Source organism: Pongo abelii, chromosome 1, assembly GCF_028885655.2.
Source record: "Pongo abelii isolate AG06213 chromosome 1, NHGRI_mPonAbe1-v2.0_pri, whole genome shotgun sequence".
Taxonomy (NCBI): domain Eukaryota; kingdom Metazoa; phylum Chordata; class Mammalia; order Primates; family Hominidae; genus Pongo; species Pongo abelii.
In genome coordinates this window covers 153,947,034-153,972,154 of record NC_071985.2, presented here as the reverse complement: position 1 = coordinate 153,972,154, position 25,121 = coordinate 153,947,034, and the positions used below count along the sequence as shown (strand labels likewise).

At 33.4% G+C, this 25,121-nt stretch overlaps 1 protein-coding gene across 1 annotated transcript in view; it reads right to left on the bottom strand.

Annotated features, from left to right (window-relative positions):
* The window catches only part of ADGRL4 (adhesion G protein-coupled receptor L4), a 118,401-nt gene extending 95,051 nt beyond the window's left edge, over positions 1-23,350 (bottom strand). The window contains exons 1-2 of the mRNA XM_024234598.3: positions 23,046-23,350; positions 21,493-21,642 (exon numbers count right to left, since the gene is read on the bottom strand). Coding sequence (XP_024090366.2) covers positions 21,493-21,642; positions 23,046-23,067 — 172 coding nt within the window. The 5' untranslated portion in view covers positions 23,068-23,350. The remainder of the gene's footprint in view (positions 1-21,492; positions 21,643-23,045) is intronic.
* Between the last annotated feature and the right edge of the window lie 1,771 nt (positions 23,351-25,121).

Sequence of the window (25,121 nt, the reverse complement as noted above, 5' to 3'; positions counted from 1 at the left end):
AGATAGAAGATGTTGATGTTTAAGAAACATATAACAGAAAGAGAGACATTCAATTGAAATTCTGAGGACAGTAAATGAGAAAGTTATTATTTTAAAAGCTAACAGATTAAAACTTTTACAGAATTGAAGATAAGAATGTTCAAATTCGGGGAATACAACTTTAGGCAAGATTAATGAAAATAACTCTAAAAGTGGAAACATCACAGTGAAATTGCAGAGATGATTTTATAAACAGCTATGGAGAAAAGGTAGATTGCCTATGAAGAAAAAGATACATGAGGACACTTTAAACAGTAACAACTAGAAAATAATGTACCATATACCTTCAAAGTTCTTAGGAAAAAGTATCTGTAAACTCAGATAGCCATCTTCAGATAAACAAACACAAAATTTATCAGGTGAACTTCAGGACAAAGAATAGTGAACTCAGAAGGAAAGAATGGTAAACATGAAGGAATGACGAGAAGAAACAAACAAATATCCAGGTAAGTTGAAAACAACATTACTACATAAGCAGTATATTAAGAGAGTAGAGTATACTGATTCAAACATGTTTTAATACAAGCGAAGACACTAGAACAGTTTCTGGTACAAAGTAAGAACTTTATGGTGGTTCTTATTGCTATTGTTACTATTACTACTATTTGAAAATATTAATGATTAATCTGAGGGGCAAAAACACCAAATTAAAATACTGAACTATAAAACTAATTAATATTGGGGTAGGAGATTGGTGCTAAAATATTAAAGTTATATTTTTAGGTATGTAAAAATATGGATTATTTTGGATTTATTTAGTTAATTATACAAAGTAAAACTAGAACTAAAAGGAAAGAGATGGAAAAAGTAAATGTCCACCAGGAAACAGTCTGGATTAATTTTGAATGTATTCATTTAGGCAGAAAATGCATGACATCTATGAGAGGTAAACGTGAGACTAGCCTCAATCTTGACATGACAGCAGTCAGCGACAAAAGGCACAAAATGTAGTGTATGCAAGTTCTAATGATGACAGTTTGACTTAAAAATAGTGTGTCGAAACAAGTTTTCCAAGTATAAGAGGAACAGTAAGACATTTTCAAATACAGGAGAAAGCAGACAACAGAGAAGTCAGAAACCTTTCTTAAAACACACACACACACATATTCAATAAAGAAATTTAGTTAGTTAATAATTGCATTTAAAAAATTCCTAGAAATTTCTCCTAGAAATGGAGAATCTATAGTGAAAATAACCCCGGGATAGGGCTAAAACCTTTTCAACATAAATGGAGAGTAAATTACTGTGGGACTCATGGTAGAACAGAATGTCAACACTATAACCCTTTACAAAGCAATAACATGCAGATAAAAAGGAAAGAGAGGGAGGAAGATGTGTTAGTATGGCAAATGGTCAACTGGTACTGTCTGAAATCTAAATGAGTTGTTAAAAATTATCTCAGCACCTATATGTATATATTTTTGCTTATATTTATATAGTTATTTTAAAATTTATTTGTTTTGTGGTTAAAAATGTAAATCTGCAATCAACAGTTATTTCCATTTCATTTTAGTCTCTTTTTTCTTCTGTCAAATTATAATAAAATGGGAGTGGATTTTCAGTGAAATAGCATGTAAACAACAATCCAATATTTATAATAGTCTATCATTCTATCTATCTAACCTTTCTCTCATCTATTCTCTAATTTATCTATAATCTATTTTGATAGGTGTCCATGCATAGAAAGATACTCTGAATTATATTAACTAAATACATAAAAGCAGGCTTACAAGGTAAGGATTTGAGTGATGATTTGCTTTTTCCCTTGACTTTTTCAGTGGCTTAAAATTTTTGCAATAAGTATATATTACTTTTATCAAAACAAAATATGCTGAAATGGTATTTAGAAACAAAAGCATAGAGTTTATTACTTATTTTATCAATTTGAGAATAGTATCTTAATTTTGACCTTTAACTGTTGTTACACAATTGATATAATATATTTCCTCCAATGGTAATTTGAGATTTGTTAATAACTATTGCATAATCTCTCATTTATCATCTAAATGAAGACAGAAAACCAGGGACAAAAATTACATATAACAACCTCCTCTTAAATGTCAAAAGACATGGGTAGGAAAGCTTAAGCAATATATAAAACATGTGAAAGAGACACATACATGCGTATGTTTATCATAGCACTATTCACAACAATAGTGAAGACATGGAATTAACCTAAATGCCCATCAGTGGTAGACTGGATAAAGAAAATGTGGTATATACACACTATGGAATAATATGCAGCCATTAAAAAGGATGAGATAATGTTCTTTGTATCAACATAGATGGAGCTAAAGGCCATTATGCTAAGTGAACTAACACAGGAACAGAAAACCAAATAATGCCATGTTCTCACTTATAAGTGGGAGCTAAACATTGAGTATATATGGATATAAAGAAGGGAACAACACACACTGGGGCCTACTCAGGGGTGGAAGAAGGGAGGAGGGTTAGGATCGACAAACTGCTTATCAGGTACTATGCTTATTTACTGTTGGCAAAATAATCTGTTCATCAGACCCCTGTGACACACAATTTATGTATATAACAAGTCTGCACATGAATCCTTGGACCTAAAATAAAGGTTAAAAACAATAATCAAAACAATCACGTAAAAAACAAAATGAAATAACATTTTTGCCTTTTGAAAAAAATGTGATTCATATTTAAGTTCTTATACAGCAGAGCTATGACTAATTGACTTTGTCTTTTGGCAGTGAAATCTACAACCAAGTTGTTGATGTTTTTGTAATCCTAGCATTTGGGAGGTCAAGGCAGGAGGACTGTTTGAGGCCAAGAGCTCAAAACCAGTTTAGGCAACAGAGGCAGACCCTGTCTCTATGAAATACAATAAAAAAAAAGAAAAAAGAAAATTAACTGGGTGTGTTGGTACATAGACACAGCTACTCTAGAGGCTGAGAAGAAAGAATCACCTGAACTCAGGAGTTCAAGGCTGAAGTAAGCTATGGTTGAGCCACTGCACTTCAGCCTGGACAACAGAATGAGACTCTATCTCAATAAATAAATAAATGAATAAATAAATAAATAAATAAATTTTTTAAAATTAAAAAGCAATATACATTATTTTTTGAATAGTTGGGGTAAAAGTAAAATTTTTCAACTTATAAAATAGCATTCAAATTGGAATGCAAACTGTGCTTTCACTGAAATTAAAATATTTTCCCAGTTATTCACTCATCATAACAAAGAGTAGCTGGGGTCCTATTTGAAATAACTATAAATAATCTAAGTTAAAACCTCAAATGATCAAAAATAGTAAAAATGTATCTTGGATAAAAGATTAGATAGAGTCTAAAAACTAATTTGACCACAAGGGAGGTGTTCTGTAGCAATAAGATGCTTTGAAAGCATGTATGTCATGAAACTAACGAGGCATGTCATGAAACAAAGTAGATAAATCATGACATGATGGTATCATTTAAACAGGATAGTTTGGAAGGAGATGTCAGTGCTATTTTAAGTAGGACATTTTCAGTCTCAGATAATTTTTCAGTCTCAGATAATTTTTTTTTTTTAAGCAAGAATATTAGTCAAAAGTTCCTGCAAGTCTCAATATCTAAATCACTACCTAATTGAAAGCATAATAATTGTAATTTCCACACATGATTTAAGATAGCTACATGGTATATAAATGACAGGTCATCATGATATACTTGTTAATGAATGACTCAGCAATAGCAGTTTTGTCCAATTACAATGGGGAAATGCACCCCAAAGTGTGTGCAAAGCCATCCATTGACATATAAGTAAAAATGGTAACATTTCTTCAATTATTTATATCTTATACATTTCTGGTTTGGGGTGTTTCATAATGTAGAGTGGGGTAAATATAAAATAAATAAATGTATATACATTGGATGTCCAGTGTAAATAATTTTCACATGAATCAGGATAAAAAAATTACCACCATTAATTAAAATAAGATTGATTCCCAATACAACTAAAAATTTGGAAGTTATTACTCAATCCACTGTACTGAGAAAAATTTTAAGGCAATGTCTAGTCAGTGCTGATAAGGGATACCATGATGGTTATCTAGCTGGTAGAAGAACAAAGTATGTTATTGGAACACTAATAGTTAGGTTCGAACCTTACTATACAGCATTCTACTCTAGGCACTGGCAAATATTCTTGATTAATTTATATGGAGAGTTTCTTTGCTGCTATCTTTTCCTTTTCAATATTGCATGACTCTTATCATTTTCCAAGACAGGCCACATTTATTTGTCCTTTTGTCCTTACCCCTGAAGCTTTAGAAATAGTATGAGACATAAATTAGTGAAAGGGAAATTATCCAAAGGAACATTCAATCTTACTGCTCTATTGTCTTTTTTTATACATACTAATCATAGCATAATTTTTAGATTTATAGTAAGGTAATATTTATTACATCATTATTTAAATTTTTAAAATGGCCACTGCATTTTTTTGTTTCTGTAATTTAGGAATATTGACCAACTAGTAGGAAAGTTGCAAAATGTATTAGAATTTAAAATAACATGCTTAAAAGAAAAGCAATTTAAGGTATAACCTACTGTTTTCTTGGCAAATTACGAAATGAAAGTAATGAAAAACAAATGTTATTATATCAAGAATTTAAACAGTTTATTTCAGGGCATTTTAGAAAACTTAAATTGATGATCAGCTTTTTGACAATTAATATGAAATGACAGTTTGAAAAAAAATAGGAATAAGTTTAGAATTAGGAGAGCCAGGCAGGAGTTTCTCCCTCTGGCCAAGAGTTAAGACATCTATTCTGACTTTATGAAAACATAAATTTGAGATTTAGTTGCAAAAGGATTCCTTTATAGAATTCATATTTAGCTCTCTACTTTTCATTTACTGGAAAAGTTTCCAAAAACTACAGAGGGTTCAAATGCAATGAACAAATATTAGATCATCTACAGTTAACATAAATTAAACTGTAACTCAGAAATGTTGCTGAACTGAATGAAGGTGTCTTGATACATGTCCATACAAATCTGTCTTTGTTCAAGATAAAATATTACACTGATGAATGCCTCAACAGCCATGGAAGAGCAGAACCCTGACAGAGTAATTCCAATCTTCCCTCTCAACCAGTTTCTGTCAATGAACACACATCACTTCTCCTAGGCATTGAAAATCCTAAGTGATGTCTCACAAGGTGAGTCTACAGATCTATGATTTTTCTCAAAGTTTAAGAATCTACCTGGAGATTACATGAATCACTTGAGAAGCAGGACACTAAATTCATCTTTAAAACAAACAAAGTTGTGCTAATTATTCAATCCTTCCACCCTGCAAAGTGATTTTTCTTCCATTTTTCCCAGAATTAAAAATATATATGGACTTCTCTATTCTAATAAGCTTTATGCTGAAGTATTCTGCAAGTCTTTTTACAAATTTCATAATAATAATTAAAAGAAACTTCATATATAGTAAAATCTGTCATCTATCATTTATTTCGTATATTTTAAGTAACTAATTTCAGTAAAAGATTTGTTAAGCCAAACAAAAATATTTAAAATTTTGTAATATAGACGCTTGTTCAATTTCTGTGTAAATTTCATTATTTTCAAGAAATGAAAACTGTGATAGATATTAATATATTTGTTTCCAAATTTTGATAAATATTCACATTAAACTATTTCAAGAATTTATACTTTCAAAATCTATTTCTTATTGTACTTTATATCATAGCATGCTTTCAATGCTAACCATCTTTTTTAGATAATTGAATGTATTGATATACATATGATTTAGGAAAAGTTAGTTCACAGATCGTCTTTGTAAACATGCTTCTACTTTAAATACAGTCATCCACCATACTGACCAGGTGATTGGTACAAAGGAAATTAAAGAAACTTATTCTTTAAAGAAAGCTTACTTTCTTACTTTAATAATTAAATAAATTTTTGTTCTGTTCTTTTTTCCTTTGGACACAGTGAGCTAAAAATATAAGTTAAAGATTAGTAAACTGGTAAAGAATGGGGAGTAATATGTTCTTCTTCTAGGTATGTACCAAAGTGCCTGTTATGTGTTGTAGTTCGTGGAGTTTGGGAAAAGCAGAAGAGCATCTTGTTGTCTGTGTAACACTAGCATCAGAATCTTGCAGCCTAGATGATCTTAATCAGGTGTCCTGAATGGTTTGGGAAAGTAGAAAGAGACTGAACCCATCAAAAACAATTTTGTCAAAAAGTGATTGACAGATTTACAATGTAACAGTTATCACTTATTAAAGCCTTTCTATAAGGCTGGGGTTATAACTAAGTGCTTTAATTGTATTTTCATCTTTAGTCTTCAAAAACGATTTTGTTGCTGATAAAACTATTTACAATCCACAGATGTAGAAACTGGTAGATGCCAGGACCAGGGTTCGATGCCAGGGATGGCTTCTTTAGAAAGTCTGCTTCCTCCAAGGCCCTGACTCTCACAATAAGCTGTAATTCTACTTCCCATTGATTATCAGGATATTTTCACCAGGTTTTGATCAATCTTGATTGAAATCATCAATATTTCATTTCTGAATCAAAAAAGCTGAGGATCCTTTTTACCTCAGTGGATGTCCATCATAGTGCTCCATCCTCAAAACTATTTTGAAATAAACAAGCCATTTTTCCCTTCTATGTTTATTATCTGTACTCGATATCTAATTTTGAGCACTTGTCATACTTCAGAATTTTATTTTTAATTGTACTCTCTAAGTGTGTCATATTCCTATCCAATTTTAAACTGTTGGAAGAAAATTTTTTTTCGTTAGTTAAGAAATTGATATGGAATTATTAAGGCATTACTAATAATAAGTCCCCTGTTTACAATTTAGGAATCACTGGAATCTTCTATTAAAAAGGTATCACCAATAATTGATAAGACTTAGGTTTTACTTTCTTAACACAATAGTGCAACTTTTCCTATGGATTACAATCTAAAGACTTGCTTACATTCAGATTAACGCTATACTTATTTATTCTTAAAGCAACCATTTGATTTTTTTCAAAGGAGAAGTATAAAGGGATTGTTGACTATAAAACAACAATTAATGCTTTTACTGAAAATTTTTTATATATTTGTCTACAAATAAACTGAAATTCAAAGACCAAAACACATTTAAAAGACCATTCTTCTCCACATGATATTCCATTGGAAACTGCTGCAGCGAACATAACATTAGTTGAAGAAGTATAACACTATAATCAAGCATCTGCTTGCCTTTCTGCATTGCGTATACAACAGAGATTTGTTGTACTTTTTAAAAATATTCTCAATAGGTTTCTGTGTTTATAAAGGTCCAGAAATAATCTTCAGAACTTATCCTCCATATGGCACCAGGAAATCTGGCATAAGAACCTTTCTGACACAAAGGATATACAACTCTCTTATTTCAAAATATCAATAATTTGCCACAAAGGCAAAACTCTCAAGCAAGTGTTAGAAACACCTCAGCTTCTGTTCAATCTCATGAAAACTGATTTAGTTGCCTGTACATGTCAACTTTAATTATCAAAAATGCATAAAAGACAGCAGCACATTCCTTCCCCATGCTAGTTGTAAATGTTAAATACAACTTCAATTATGTTTTTAATATTAAATTCTTTAAGACTTACGATGTATGTGTTCTTGTCCTTCAGAGGGCCAAAAGCACGAAGTGCTGATAAGCATGACCTACATTTTGGTTCTGAAGTTATATACACAAAAGAGAAATAAGTGAAGATGTGCAGTGCATGTGTCTGGATAATTATTGTATAGATAACTAATCTGGTTAATCAAGCCCCAAAAACCTCATGGGAAGTACATATTTTGGTGTTCTTTGTGCAGAATTTACAAATTTCACAATTTGTTTTAATTATCTTCTGCAATTCATTTCTCCTGTGTAAATACAATTAGAGTCAATATCGGTTAAATAAGCTAACACTTAAGGTATGGAGAATGCTGACAATTTAGTACTTTCACTGTATTGTAACTCCTTTAAAATTACATTCCAAAATTTAGTGAATAACTGAAATAACAACCTTTAAGTCTCAATATGCTTATCAGCACATATTATCATATTTAAGATTTAATAAATATAACCTTTGAAATATGTGAAAATATAATATACTATATTTAATATGTGAGTAATATAACTCCTAAACAAATTAAAAGACTTCACCTTCAATATAGTCAACCAACTAAGTATAATGTTAGTTACACAAAACCTACTTGCTATTCAATAGAAGGAGATTATTTCTGCTCCCATAGTAGCAAAAAGTAGTTTACATCCTTCTAATGGCAAAAAGGGATTAACTTGCTAGTACGGTGTGAAGGAATAATATGGTTCCAAGTATGTATGGTTCCTTTAACCTCGTCGATACACATTGCCAGATATTTCAATTAATGTGTACCAAGGTCACAAAATCAATTTCTTATCAGCCAAAAACACTCATACAGTAAATTTTATTCTCAAACCATAATCTCTAAATTAAATCTGTGTACCTAAAAAATACAGTGCAGTCAGTCAGTCACTGGGTTTTCTCCCTGATAGCATTTTCACAAATGGCACAAGACTTTGTATGCTATATTTAGACTACAATGTTTGGTTAGATTCTAATCTTCCTAGAGAAGTCATTATCTCTTTTCATGGCAAATAAAGGACCAAAGTGTTAATTTCCTCCTTAAAATAAGTACAAAGTTTGAACAGTTTTAACATTCTGTCTTTCAGCAATTTATTTGGGAACTTTTAAACAATTATAAAGAGAATCTATGAAACTGTACACTAATCCGGGTTTCTTGGTAATATCAATTACGTATCTGAACATAAGATTGCAGAAAAATCATGTTAATATGGAAAATAGCATTACCTTGCAATAAATCCCATGCAAGGAATTGAGCTTGTCTGACGAATAACACTCAACATAATCATATTTTTAATGAAAACTCTTTGACTTGAACATAAAATATTGTCTATTAGATTCAGGTGTTAGAGTTTGTTGTCTATAGTCCAATAGCCCTGAAAACTTTTTTTCCTCCTAATACTCTCATTCTTATCCTACTCACAACTACACATAAAAGGACAATAATTTAATGTTGGTGCTTTTCATCTATGTTCAATGGCAATGGACCAAATAGTTAAGGACACAAGAATATTTCAATAATCTTGCCTCAATGTTTTAATATTCAGAAAAATCACAATTTTTATGCCAGACAAATTTGATTTTATCAATCCAAATGATTGATACTTTTATACAAAAGCTATATAATATATACTGTACAGTGGTGTTCTGTCATACAGCTGACTAACAAACTATACAAATCTATGTAACTTCAGACCAATTGATGTTTGATGGTTGATACAACAGAGGATATTAAATTATATCTTGGGCAGAAAGGAAGTAGAAAATTATCCTGGATAATACATTTAGAATTTCTTAACTTATTTTTTTCTACATTCTCCTAAACATGTAATTTTTAGTTGATTGTAACACTGCTAAACAGTAGAAAAATAATCTTTTCCAGAAGAAGAAAGTAACACTTAAGGAGGGTTAAAATACGTTTTTTTAATTTAAACCAAGCATTTTTTGAGGATGTACACAATATTTTATTTATAATCTTTATATATTGGGCGTGCAAAAGTTCTCATAAAATGACTTAAAGTTGTAGAGAGAAGGAATACTTTATTTCTTCCCAGTTGGTTTATGTGATCATGCATTCCATTTTAATCAAATTTAGAGCATGATAATAAACAAAATAAATTGTTTTAAATATGAAATTGTAACAGCATAAAGTCTTTCACCTTTACACCTAATGTAAAAAATGATTAAACCTATAAAACCTCATCTTAAATAGTTTACTGAAGAATAAATTTAGCTCTACATAAAGTTGTATTTATGAAGTTTGGTTCATTGGAAGTGAGTGATAAATGTGAGACAAGCATTATGAATAACACATGGAGTAAAAGGAGTAAAATTATTTTTGTAATTAAAAATAACTTAAAGTACTAATATGATTCTAAGCAAAAATTCCTTTTTTTTTTTTTTTTTTTGAGATGGAGTCTCGCTCTCTCACCCAGGCTGGAGTGCGGTGGCAGGATCTCGGCTCACTGAAAGCTCCACCTCCTGGGTTCATGCCATTCTTCTGTCTCAGCCTCCCAAGTAGCTGGGACTACAGGTGCCCACCACCATGCCCGGCTAATTTTTTTTGTATTTTTTTAGTAGAGACGGGGTTTCACTGTGTTAGCCAGGATGGTCTCGATTTCCTGACCTCATGATCCGTCCGCCTTGGCCTCCCAAAGTGCTGGGATTACAGGCATGAGACACCGCACCTGGCCAAAAATTTCATTTTTTTAAGTGCCAGTGATTTTACACTTCGCAGAATTGTTGTGAAAAAATCAAAATCATATTTGATACGTAAGATCCAAAAGAAAGTAGCAAAGCGATTTTTGGGACTCTGAAGGCTGCCTCAAAAACAGACCATTACAAGGCATTAGTGCCAATATTTCAGCTAACTCTGTCTTAGCAAATGTTACTTCCTTATTCCTGAAAATGTTCACAAAAGCAATAAATAAGTCAATGAAAATTCAGACTTTCATAGTTCATCCCTTAAAATGAAGTAGGAAAACAAAGATATTATAGAGCAAACCAATGTAAAGTTTATGATACTGAGTTTGATCATTTATGCAAATTTTTCATTTGGCTATAATGGATGCTCTGTATTTACAGCAAAATATTTGAGATGGGATTACATCTAAAGTAATCCCATTTCAGCCTTATACAACATATGACATTCAATCAGATCTAAGTGCTTGATTCTTGCAAATGGAAATACCATTCACGGTCTTTCAATAAATTCAGCATAGGTAAAGAACAATAAAAATGGGACATCAACAAACCACAATTGTAGCATTTTGTAGACTGGATTTTTGTAGTTTCCAAGGTTACAATAAAAAATAAGAACTAGCCATTCTCCTCAAAGGGTAGTCATTGCTGGGATTTCCCAGTCACTAATGAAAAGCAGGCAGACTCCATCATCAGTTTAAAAATAAAATGAAATTATTTTTTCATTACTAGGATTAATTACTTTAGAGAGCATGATTAAAAACAAACAATTATTACTGACAGATAAAATTTTTTTAAAGCCTTGCAAAGAAAGTGGCATGTGAATCCAGTCTTGGACAGTAACCAGGTTTATAATAGTCCCAGTGTTGAAAGGGTCTAATTTGTCCTCTGAGCACACATACATTTGATCATCCTGCCTCATTAGTTGAGCCTGGTGCAAAATTATTTTGATACCTGGCAATATATATTACCCTCAGAATGAATAAACGTGGCTTTTGGATTTACTTCCTAGCTGAGACGACTGCCTCTCTGATCAATTCTACTTTTACCATTCTTGAACATAAACACTCGTTAAGCAAAGATCTTTTGGAATTGCAACACAAAGATCAGTTCCACTATATACCATTTTGTTTTAGTTGTTAGTTACGTGGTAATTATAAAATCACATGAATTACAACCCTCCTGTCCCTTAAATGGATTTGTGCACCATCTTATTCAAAGGAGTGCTCTCAATCACACATCACAGTGACTAAACCTTCCCAATAGGAGAGCAAATATAAAAATTATGGAGGTAACAGCCTTCCACTTACTTTTAATGGTTCAAGTGACCCCAATATAGTACTTCTATCACTGATCATATGATATTTAATGTGTTACTTTTCAGCATTGTAATGCAGGAGGGGTCTCAGAAAATTGATCCAGAAATTCCTTCTGAGGGAGGAAACCACTAGAGAAAATATGGAAACAATGCTTCATTTATGTGCCAACTTCTACTGATTTGTAGCACTGGCCTGGTAATATTGGGAGAAGAACTTTCAGGTCACATCCTGGCTCATCAGGAAAGAGTATCATGGTGTGCCAGGTCATAAGTGGAGACAAGAGGAGTACAAAGAGTAGATAAAGCATCTCCTGCATTGGTCATGCCAGCTCCAGAGATCAGAGTTTAACAGAACTGTGCAATAAAGTGGAAAGGGCACTGAGCTTACAGGCAAGAGATCAAAATCCATCTGTTTCATTTTCATGTTTCAAATTGAGTCCAAAATCAAGGCTATTTACTCAAGAATTGGTTGAACTGGAAATTGACTACAGTTCAAATAAATGTATTACAATAGTAGAATCAAATAACTTTAAACCCTGTAGGGACATCAATAAAGATGTTAGTCCAATCTGCTCATTTAAGGGAAACTGAGGCTTGGATGCTCTTTGTGACTTACGATGGGAATCTTAGTAGGACAGGGATAAAATATACGTAACAAATTTGGAGACTTTAGCACAGAAACATTAAAATTTATTATTAGAGAATCTAGTCACTGGAGCATAGGATACCAAGGGGATTTCAATTTGTAAGGATGGGTTTTGGTTGTTGGAGCATAAGATATAAAATAGGAGTCCGATAATTAAAACTTGGAAGATAATAGATTAATCTAGAAATTATTTTATTATTAATATGATATACCACAAGATTTCTAATAGATTTCCCTTTACTTTAGACTAGAATTTGTCTCAGGAAAAAGATAAAGTAGTGGTTAAGTGAAAGTAGATGGATGTAGAAATGGGAACTGAAGGGACTGACAGAAACTTTCTTGCAGTGGTCACTTGCCTTTCTGGCTGCATGGCATCTATTCATCCTCCTGATAACAGTCACCCAAATGTCCTTTTGAAAAATACTTTCTCTCTTCTCATGATTTGAGTAGGTTTTTAGCCTAGGCTCTAGAAATGGAGCTGCCTGATGTTAAGTCAGCTAATATATTCCATTACTACTTAAGGACATAAAGATTATAAAAAACTTGAATGTATAAATAAAAGTGACAGGTTGTGAAGTAAACTATACTCTTCTTTTATAGCAGGATATCAATGGATATTCCTTAAACATAAACTGAGAGGTGAAGGCACAGGCACATTCCATAGAAGGTAAGTGGTCTTCTGTGGTTTCTTTTAATTGAAGGCTCATGACTTTCTTAAGCTTTGGGAAATTAATTTATGTCTTTTATTTTATCCTCTGCTAAATTTTGCCTGAATCCTTCTTCAATAAGACTTCTATTAGATTAATATTAGGCCTTCCATGCTTGGTCCTCTGTTTCTCAGTTTTGTTCTCTTATTTTCCATTTTGCTGTCTTATATTCCATCTTCGCTTTTTAGCTCTACAATTTGGGATGATTATTTTTCAGCCCATTGTTGTACATTATCTCATCAATTATCAGAAGATAAATATATTTTATAGCAGGTGAAAAAAATACTTTAGGTTTGTTTCGCAGGAACAATCAAATTAGCCAATGAATTCAGGAAACCATTTGGGGTAAACACACAACACAGGGAAGAGATGATTACACTATTGCAACAACGAAAGTTACAAGTGAGTCACAAAATGAGTTTGAGTTCAATCAAATGAAGCAGAGGTTCTGTAGCAATGATTAGCAGGTATGGACTCCATTACTGCATTAATGACATTTCAATGTAAAAATCACAGGCAAATCATGCAGTTAGGGTCAGAAAACACATTGATGATCACCTTGGTTAACCTTTGAGATAGAGCACAGGAGGAATATAAAAAAGGTCTGGACCTAGATTAAAAAAAAAGATTAAAAGAATTGAAATTGGGATATAGAAAGGGGAATGGTACTGAGGTGATACGCTCAAGAATATCTTGACTAATGCTGTCCTGGTGTATCTTCCACAGATACATAAATAAATTGAATATTTGCAGCTTCCCTGTTCTATCCCGCAACCACCCTTGCAAGACAGAAAACCCAGGAATGGGAAACTTTAACCTCGATCTTATGGTGGTTTTTAGGCACTGGCTTGCATTACTGACAATTTTAGCAGCTTTGTATCTTGATACCTCTTCCTATGAAAGGAGAAGAATTAGAGAAAGAGTGTGGAAGAGGTTGAGCCATGCAAAGTTTTGAGGTTATATCAAAGTAATAAGTTTTTTTTGTTGTGTGATAGTTCTTTTGTACATAGAAGCCTCTTCTAAATTTTTGTAATTGTTTGGATGCAAAATTTTCCAGAATGTCTTTGAGCATATAAATCAGAGTGTTTTCTTCAACCTAAAAGTATGGCTTTTCAGGCAAATTTTTCTATTTATTCATCTATGTGTTTATATTGTTCAGTTTTCCTCAATGATTGGACTATCTTTAAATGACTCTCACATTTATAATTAAAAAAACAATGTTGATTATCACAGGTAACTTGCTCCAGATTTTGCCAGCTAGCCATTACCATCTCTGAAGTAAAAGAGATTTCAGAGTTCTCTGTAAACGCAGGTGGGTACAGTAATTTTGAGGCATTATTCTAGGTAACATCAGTAAGGAGAAGACAGAAAGGTGGTATCAATTTTCACTCTCAAGAGTTGCTTCCAGGCAGATGACCAGGTTTTCTTTGAGAGTATTTTCTTGACTTTATCTGGCGACAAACAATGAGGAATAGAATGTCCAATCTGTGTAGCCTTTGGAAAACAATGTCTCAAACAATCACCTAGATTTCTCTCCACTTCTGGGAAGAGGACAGGATCCCGCCACCACAGGGAAAAGCCAGCCTCTTTGCTGCAGGGTTCTTTATGTGCATTGAACTGCCCCCTTTTGTGGCATTCGACACTGCTTTGAGAATTTCACTCTAATTTGTGGACTTCTCATGGCCTCCCTCTGATTTTGCTGTTTTTTTTTTTTTTTTTTCAATTCACTTATCTTGATGGGGACTGATGAACAGGAGTTAAACTCTTGTACTTGACCTATGCATTTTATCAAGATATTAAAACTTCCACTGATTCTTTTTTTTTTTTTTTGTGAGACAGTCTTGCTCTGTCGCCAGGCTGGAGTGCAGTGGCACGATCTCGGCTCACTGCAACCTCTGCCTCCTGGGTTCAAGCAATTCTCCTGCCTCAGTCTCCCGAGTAGCTGGGACTACAGGCATGTGCCACCATGTCCAGCTAATTTTTGTATTTTTAGTAGAGACGGGATTTCACCATGTTTGCCAGGATGGTCGCTATCTCTTGACATGGTGATCCACCTGCCTTGGCTTCACAAAGTGCTGGGATTACAGGCGTCAGCCACCGCACCCAGCCAGATTCTTAAAATATCTTCATATATATGATTGTTTTGATAATGTAGCAGGGAAAAGGCAGATGGGGGTAGGGTAGAACTAAAATAATTCATTTTATCTCAATGAGATTCACTTTCTTTATTTGCAGACCTACATCACAGAGTAGTTTGAGGGTTATGTGAGGCAATTGTTGGTATATACTTTCTCTGGCAAATTACTTAATCTATAAATTGGGGATAATACCAGCCCTTACTTCAGAGAAGAATTGTGAGAATTAAATTTAAAAATTCATGTGAAGTGCTTAGAATAGTGTCTAGCTCACAGAAGTCACTAAAATCAACATCAATATATAATTTTTTTATTAAGCTGCAAACCTGAAACTTACTTAATAATTAAAGAGAGTAAATAAGGAAGAAGAGAAATAATGGGAACACAGATAAGTACAAGACTGGATAATTTACTTTTAAAATAACCAGGAGTTTACTAAGAAGTGTGCTGATGCCCTAAAAATTGGGACTATAGACAACTGACGTTTCCAGAATAACAGAAATGTCATCAATTTTGCAAAATAAGGTTTGCAACCTTAAAATATTGACAAAAGAGTAGAACTATAATAAACAAAGCGGAAAATTTGGACTCAGTGATTTTGGGGGAAGTATTGGAAGTGCTATCTCTACTATTTCTTTAGTCACCTTTCTACCAGAATTTTCATGGAAAAGCAACAGGAATTAAAATGTATGGTAATCCACATTTAGAATACAATTTTTTACAAACAATTAGCCGGTCATGGTGGCAGGTGCCTGTAGTCCTAGCTACTCGGGAGGCTGAGACGGGAGAATGGCGTGAACCCAGGAGGCGGAGCTGGCAGTGAGCTGAGATCGCACCACTGCACTCTAGCCTGGGTGACAGAGCGAGACTCCATCTTAAATAAATAAATAAATAAATAAATAGAATACAATTTTTATTTAGTTTTACATTCCTAGCAGCTTCAAAATATATGGCAGAACAGGTAATATAAGATGGTACAGTCACCGTGTTCACTTTGCATACAAAATGAACACAAGCTCTAGGAAAACCATATTCAATTTTTATTGTCATTGATCCCTTATCACTAATACATATTATGTAATACACATCTATAGTTATATCTATCTATCTATCTACCTATCTATCTATCTATCTATCATCTACCTATCAACTTTATAAACTGATGGTAGAGCCTGAAGTATAAACAGAAAATGGTATTCTTAATTTGGAAAAAAAATCAACATTTAAATAATGTCAACTCAGAAGGCATTTTTTTGTGCATAAGTAGAAAATATATTGTGCAAAGTCTTATTTAAGATTGATTTAGTATACAATTTTGCATAGCATGTTTATTCTTAAAATTAGAACCCGGAAGCTCTGTGTTCATTTTTATTATTTCAGTTTCATTCTTCATCCTATTAGTTACTTGATATTACTTTTCTGGTTCTAAATATTCAATGAATTCATCTAGATAATACTGATTAAAAATAAATGAGGTTTCTACTTGAACAAAAATTTTAATTAGGTTTCCTTATTGGTTACTTGGGAAAATCCAAAATCATATGTTCATATTAAACCCTACTCTAAGATTTCAAGAAATTTCTTAGTTGTATCTGATTAATTCTTGGTAATTATCCTGTTAGATAAACATGAAACAAGATGATTTGGAAAAATGATTCCTAAAACTTAGTCTGTAAAGTTGACCTTAATAAACCAGGTCAGCGAAGTCTTTGGTTTTAAAACTATGGAACTAATCAGCAAAACTCAGATCACACAAGCCCCTTTCCTTCTCTTTTCAAAGTAAATATTAACCTAAAGAAAGTTTTTATAATGGTTTATTGGTTTATTTTCTTCTTTCTATATACTGATGGAATGTGTAATATTGTTGAGTGGATACTTTTGAGGAAGTTCCACCTAATTATTGTGGTAGTTATCTCTAACTGTAGAACCTTTCTTGTGAAGAGAGAAAAGAGATCATATTTCTAGTACAAAGAAAAGAATTTCTGAAATTTGCAAGATATTTTATTTATTTGAATGAAGTTTACAGAAATCATGATCCTGGAAGGTAAACCCTGGGTTAATTTAGGCTATAATTTCTTAAAGAGGTTACATTTCCCATTTAATACAGAAACCCCAAGGAAATATAAACCTCTCTTTAAACAAATTTGATACATGACTCTCCAGTAGCATATCTGAGTTTATACTTTTTCAAGTTTGCTGTAGTATTCATTTAAGAAGTTCCTCTGAGATACATAAAAATTGCCTAAGATTTTTAGTAACATATCTTGTACATGAAGCAAAACATACATATAATATTAGTGAGATATATACTTGCAACTTTTGAAATAATCCTTAAATGTTACCTGAAAATCAGGAGCCACCTCCTTTTGAGGATTGTAATTTAAAAAACAAGAAATAGAGAACGAAGGAAAAGAAGCAAGGAAGGGGAGGAGGAAGGAAGATGGAAGGAAGGAACGAAGGAAGGAAGGAAGGAGGGAAAGAAGGAAGAGAGGGAGGGAGGGAGGGATGGAGGGATGGATGGAGGGAGGGAGGAAGGAAGGAAGGAATGAATGAATTATGAATGCTGGTCCGGGTGCTACTCAACTCAATTGACTACTCCTAAATTTCAATACTTAAAAATAAAAGGACAAGAAAAGTTTCAGATGAACTACCAGAGAGCCGATAATGTCTGATGAAAACTGAAAACAAATATTTTTAAAACGCCTAAGACAAAAAAAAAGAAAGAAAAACAAAATATTTAGAAGCTACTATGAAAAATAGCTTCTCCAGAGGGACCTGAAGCAGATAGTTTTGATAAACTCTATATTCTGGTATGTACCTTCACATAAGATACATATTTATACAATTTTAAGGCAACTTGTGAACTTCAACTTTGCTTATTTGTGTAACACATTATCTCAGTGAATAAATAGACTAACTTTGGTGAGCAGATTATTTAATTCACTAGGATATGATAAAAATAAGCTGACAGACAATCTTTTTAGGTAAGAAAATTATACTGTTGTTATGCTAATTGCTTAGGGGTATCATTTTGTGAAAATGTCTAGTATGAAGGGGATACGATAAATATTGTAAATGCTAAAATAAGTAAATGATTTTGCCTTTTTCTCATTTTTTCAAGGTAGTTATGTTATTTTATCATAGAGGAAAATGCTTGGTCTCTTCTTCAAAATGCACTGATATCTTTTAATTATTGTTTTTCTGCTTTGTAATGGTTATTTAAAAAAAGTTTGCATTAATAATTACATTACGAATATATTTTCTGAATAAGCTGGTTTACCTCTAGGATTTGTTTCAGTAACATATTAGGTTTATCTTTGTTACTTTAGGGTTAGAGACATTAGCAATTTCCTTTGGAAGTGGAATTCTCCATTCCACTTAATGTTAATTCCACTTATAATGTTTATAAGATAAATGCATGAAAATTATTCATATATATTTCAACAAATAATGGAACATATACATCCAAATGAGAAGTAACAACTTGAAAGTCAATGCATTTATTACAGTCAGCTTGTTATTGCTCAAAACATCTCAAAAGTTTTCAAATTGTCTTTACTCCATGCTACTCATGAAAAAATGTTCCCCATATATTAGTTTATAACCATACAATGTTTTGAAAAATCATTTTGGCCATTAATTATTCCCTTTACTCATAGGCCGAAACCTGGAAGTTGAACATGTACGATATTTTTAAAGGAGTTCCAAGAATTTCACGCCAGATATATATCAGAGGGCATATTTGTTGAGAAGGCAGTGGGAATTAAGTCAGAATGTTAAGGGCCTAGACTTTATTCTGTTGACAAAGAAGAGCCATTGGCAGGTATTAAGTAGCTGAGTTACATGATAAATTATGTCTATTAGGAAATGACTCTGTTAGGTAGAATAAACATGAATTAGGAAGGGTCAACCAACCAAACAAGTAGTAGAGCTAATACTTGAATCCAAGTCTGTTTGATTCCACAGCCTGTACTCTTAATCAATATGTTTGACTATAAGGCCTCTGTTAATTAATTTTCTGGACTCAGAACAGAGTAGATATTAGCTATTCTAATGTTGATGTGATTATGATAATGATGATCAAAGTGCTTAATAAACATCTGTTGAATTAAAAAATGATTAAATTAAATAAATTCACTACGATTAAAGCTTATTTTTTAGGACCATGCAAAACAAATTATAAATTACTTCTTCAAAACTTGCTCTTTTAATATGTTTAGTGAGGTTGGATTATTACTATAACATTTCTTTGGTACCTCTGAGAGAGACAAATTTTATGATAATGGCGATATTGAGGACAGAAAAAAGAAAACAAATTCTATTCCTCAAGAAATAGGCATCCTCTGTAGCTAATCTCCTGTCCAGTCATTTCATCTTGACATAATACCAATCTTAGAGAAAGATAGGAAAGGTGAGGAATCTCTTTAGAGATGAAAATGTCAACAAGAATCTTAAAACTCAAAATATAACCTAGACTATTCAGCAGTTGGGAATATAGTGTTTTAATTCTAAAGAGTATATTAACTATCCTGACTAAAAAAAGGTTAAAAACCTGTCAGTGAATTAATAAAAGGTGAAAAAGATGAAAACCACTGTTTGAACAGTTTTAAGAAGACACTACAAATCTCAGATAATAAATATCAAAATAAGTGTGTATGGAGTTTTTTTAAAACAGAAATGGAATTTAAGTTTAACATGAACCTAAGAAAGAAACAAATTCCCATTACAAATTATGTTGTGTGTGAAAAGAAATTGCAGGCCAAAAGGTCTTAAAGAATTTTTTTTTCCAATGGAAAATATTTTCTGTTTATTAGCTAGTTATTGACTTAGGCAGCAGGGGGAAAACAACTGCATTAGATAATGGAAGATGTGTTTTTAAAAGAAATCATTAGAAATGTGATTATAAGCTGGTTGGCTGCTAAAGGTCCAAAATGTGAAAAATTTTTGATGTTACTTATGCTAAGCATGACAATTGAAAAGCATCTAAATAATGAAAAGGCAATGCTGGTTATGAAGTACTATGGTACAATTTGTAATGATTAGTGGAAAAGCACACTAATTTGTGAGATGCAGTATTTTGAAGGTCACTCAACTTTATACTTGCTATAATGCTGTTCAATTAAATACACAATACATTTCTAAGATTATTTATGAATAAAATTTTGTAATTCTTGTAAAACAGTATATTACAAATTCTGGCTGTGTATACAAGCAGAAGCGCCTGATTTAATGTACCATTAAGTGAACTGTGGCTTTGTTGTACATTTTTTAAACATTCAATCTAATTATGATGAAGTTTGGTCTTACTAAACACTGCATATTTAATCTTTTTAAAGAGCCTATATAATTCAATCACAAGATACAACTTGTTTTTGTTGTAAGCAAACACATTCAATATTAACAATATACAATATCCTGGCTTAATTAGAAAAAGTTCATGTTATCTTAAACACATTTAGATGCATAACACCACACAGCTATAATTTTAACTTGCTATTTAATTATATTTTAAAACTAATTTGTATGACCTAGTACTTTTTTCTCTCTCTCTTCTACACAGAACATTGGTCTATGGATCCAGTTAAAACTAGATTTTACTGAAAATGAATTTGAAAAGATTGAGGGTGTTAGCGGGAGTGGAAGATTAGGGGTAGAGGTGACAACTACAGACACGAAATAATGTAAATTTGATTATCAGATGGTGTTCTGCTGATCAAATCAATGGGCTAAACTGCACCCCACAAGGATGTTTTCTGGCATTCTGTCTCTGGACAGTAGCATAAAGTTCTATGATTATAATCTACTTTTTCAAAAGATGATGTCTTTTCAAAATTCTCTCTTTCTCTTGTCATTTCCTATGCCCAGGGTATGCATGAGAAAACCATGAATCTCTTAATATTGTCTCCAAATATAGGCAGTCAAGTACCTGTATATGTGGTATCATATACCATATAGGTATACAAATACTTACATACTTAGTATCATGTAAAGAGTTTATATGAAGGCAATACATACCAGTATACATTTTGTGAACTCTTTTGTTCCCAAAGCTGTTGACTATGCCCTCTACACCTGGATCTCCAGCATGAGCTAAAAGGAAATCTTTAATATTTGCACCAAAAAATAAGATATGCATGAAGTCTTTTAAAATCAGTAACAAGTATAAATTGACATGGGAAGTCAAACTTACTGTTTAGCTACTTAAGCGTTTTTTAAATGGTAGGAAATTAAACAGTATAACACAAAACAAGTTAGTTTCTGGAGGACAGAAAAGCATTCACATCAGAATTTAATCTTACAGTATAATCCAAAACAAGTAATAAAGCTTGTTTACCTTCACAAATTGTGACACCATTTCCTGAAAATCCCATGTTGCAATAGCAGGCTTCAATTCCATTGCGTATTTCACATTTTGCATTTGGGAGACAAGGTGTCTTGGTGCAATTTTGAGTATAGGAACAATTCAACAAAGTGGAAAAAACCACTAAATAAAATAGAGAAATACACCTTTTCAAAAAATAAAACAAACACCTCTCCCCATTGTTGAATTAGAGTATAATAAGCATAAATTATCCTCTCTATTTAGATAAATGGATTATAATTTTTCCCAAGAGAGCACTTAGCTAAGTTACAGCACAAAAGCAAGTAAGTAAAACTTACTTTTAAGATGAAGGCTTTTTTTTTTTTTTCAATTTCAACCTTTATCAAGTAAATCTCAATGAAATTAAAATGTAATAAACTACTCAGCTTTATAATAAAAACTGTGTTCCCAGATCAGTGTAGCATGTTGATTAAGTGTTACCCTTCATTCTGAGGTGAGATGCTTTGAAAGGGAACTGCCTGATTGTAAAGCAATTTCCCTCCTCTGGGAGTAATCCTGTGTAGAAATGAAGGTAAATTGAGTATTTGGGTTTTTGCAAATTCAAATCTGTGTTATTTTAAGATGACATCTTATCTAGGAGAACAGATGCAATTGCTGTTTTTTTTTCTGTGTTCTAATGATTGTTTTCAATTTCAATTTCAATTGTTTTCAATTCAATTATTCATAATAAAATTTATTTCACTGTTTTTATTTTCCATTAGGGGAAATTTAAAAACAAAACAAAAACAAAAACAAAAACTCAACATTATTGTCAAAGATTGATCTTCCAGAAATGGAATAGCACACAAATGTGACCAAAAAAAAAAAAAAAAGAAACAAAACAAGGAAGAAGACTATACATCAGAGTTATTGAAATATATTTGGAAATTATATGTTGTGGACTGATAGGAAAAAATAAGGAAAAGTACAGAAGGTTCCTTTTTTATTGTTTTACCAGGCCTTCTCAAGAGTCTTGAGGACCAACAGCTATGAAGCATGAGGTCGTTGTTCTGAAAACAGTCATCTAACATTAGTTGTCCTTATCAGGTACCAAGAGATTCTTAAGTATTCTGTTCTAAATCCTAGTGGCAAATAACTATGTATACTGACTAAGCCGGAATTAGTTCACCCTCGGAGATGTCATTTACTATCTTTCTGCACAGTATGGTCAAAATGAAGCTCAAATCTGGCCCGGCAATCCCCTTAAAATGCCAGGAAGCCTCCCATGGGTGTTAATGGTTTGGATTTCCCAAATTTCTTCGGGTCAGAACAGAAGAAAGGTGAAAGGGGATGCTGGACACTTCCTCAAGAGGAATAAAAAGGTAACATTCCCTGGACCTTGGAATATTCAACTTTAGAGTTGAAAGGTCAAGGAGAAAAACATCCTGAGAAGTACTAAATCAATTCTCCTCGGAGATTTTGCCAAATACACTTGCCATGTGAGCTCCACCTCTTCAAAAATCCAGTCCCCTACAAGGGATTGGTCCCTCCGACGACCTCGGCGACCAGGGGCGCTGAGCACTCACCTAGGAGCGGGAGGCGTTTCATTGGCGGTGGCCGCGGTGGTGGCGGTGGCGGAGAGCGCGGCGGGGTGAGTGCGGCTGTGGACCCGGGACCGGGCGCCGCTGGGCGGGCGCGGCAGGGTCCCGGATCCGTCCTCCGTGACGCGCCGGCTTCCTCCGGACACTTTCCGGCCTCTTTTGTGTGAGTGTGTGAGTCAAGCCCTGAGTCCGCTGGCCACGTCCGGCCTCCATCCCCTTTCCCCACGCCACCTGGGCTCCCTGCCTGGTGACCACTGACCCTGAGCAATGTTACAGCCCCACTGAGGAATCAGTTTGTCCCCAGGCGCAGCTCCCAGAGTGACACCCTAAAAGTGAGTACATAAAAAACAAAGGTCTCTGAGATCCACGGAGAGCCCCTCCAGAGGGAGCATCCAAAACTCAATAGGTTTTAGGGGTTCTCTCTGACACCTAAATTTCAAGACATAGCCTTTTTTTAATATACTTGCCAATACATTTTCCTAAAGAACAATGGGTCAAGAAGTAGTCAAGAGACCTGAATCCATGCAAAGCGGCATGCCAGTGCTCAGGCCCCACCTTGCTGGGACTCGGGGTTGCATCGTGTAAAATAAGGATATAGTCTATTGTGTCTAGGTTAGACTGTGTTTTCCATTATCAACTCAATTTCAGGTAAAATTCACCTGTAGTCCCTCCTTACATCTGCAGAAAAATTGGTGCATCATATCCTTTGCATGTTAATATACAAGTCGATTATGTAGAAAGAGATCGTTCACATTGGAACATGGAAACAATTCTAGCTTAAAAAATTAAAAATAACTGGCAGAGAAAACTAATGTATCATGACAGAAAATAGATCAATGGTTGCCCAGGCTTGGGATGCAGGAGAGGGACTGACTGCAGAAAGGCACAAGGAGAAATTGAGGTGATGATAACATTCTATATTTTGACTGAGGTGACGGTTACATGAATGCATGCATTTGTCATAACTTATCCAACTGTATTCTTAAAACTGGTGCATTTTATTGTATATAAGTTAGATGAATTGTATTATATGTAAGTTTAAATAAAGTTGATTTACAGAAAGGAAATGACTAATATTTTTGCCATCAACACAAGCCATTTTACCTTTGAATAGTCAGATCACCTTTGTCACATTCCATTCCTGTTCTGTTTAAAAAGTGACTAGTGCAAATTTACTTTATATAAAGAGCAGCCTCAGAAAGATGAACAGCCACAGCCCCTGGACTCCAGGGGGATTATGAACTACTGGAAAAACAACTAAAACTAGTCACAATCACACACCACAAAGTGACTTACGTATTAACAGCAGTCACAAGTGCTTATGTGTTGACACATTTATCTGGCTCTTCATAGCACTTTCCCAGACTCCTTCTAGGTGAATGTGGGCAAAAGTTCCTGAGAGTGGCACCATAATAGGTGAGGCAAATGAGGAACAAAGGTGTTGCATGACTTGCTCAAAGTCCACAGCAGCTCTTAGACAGCTGGTCTAAGTGACCGGCCTTGATTCGAACCCAGACTATAAGCTCACAGTCCATGTTCTCTATATTGCTTCTAGAGTGACATGGCACTCAGGAGGCTGTTGCAAGAATGAGGAGTCATCAGATATTGTTATTCGCGGAGTTTGAAAAAGTGATTTAAAAGTCCTAAATGCCATAAAAAAGAAGTTTTGGACTTTGTTGATAACTTTTTTCCTCAAGATTTTTTGTTTTTGTTTTTGTTTTTGTTTTAAACTGAAAAGCAATTCAGTGAATCACTGGCAAGAACCCAAATGATGGATTTTAAGGGCATACCAAAGGCAAGGAAGCAAAAATAAACTATGAAGAGTTTAGGAAATAGATTATGAATGCCTGAACAAGGGTAGGCATATTTGTGATGGAGAGATAGGGACAGATTGCGGAAAGCATTAGATAAAGACAAATTGATGTCTGCTTGATTTACTAAAATTGAGATATAAGGCTGAAACAAAGAGAATGTTGGGGTTTTCTAGTTGTATGAATGGGAGAAGGTGGGAACCATTCACAAAAATACAAAAGATAGGATGAGGAGTAATTCTGAAAGAAA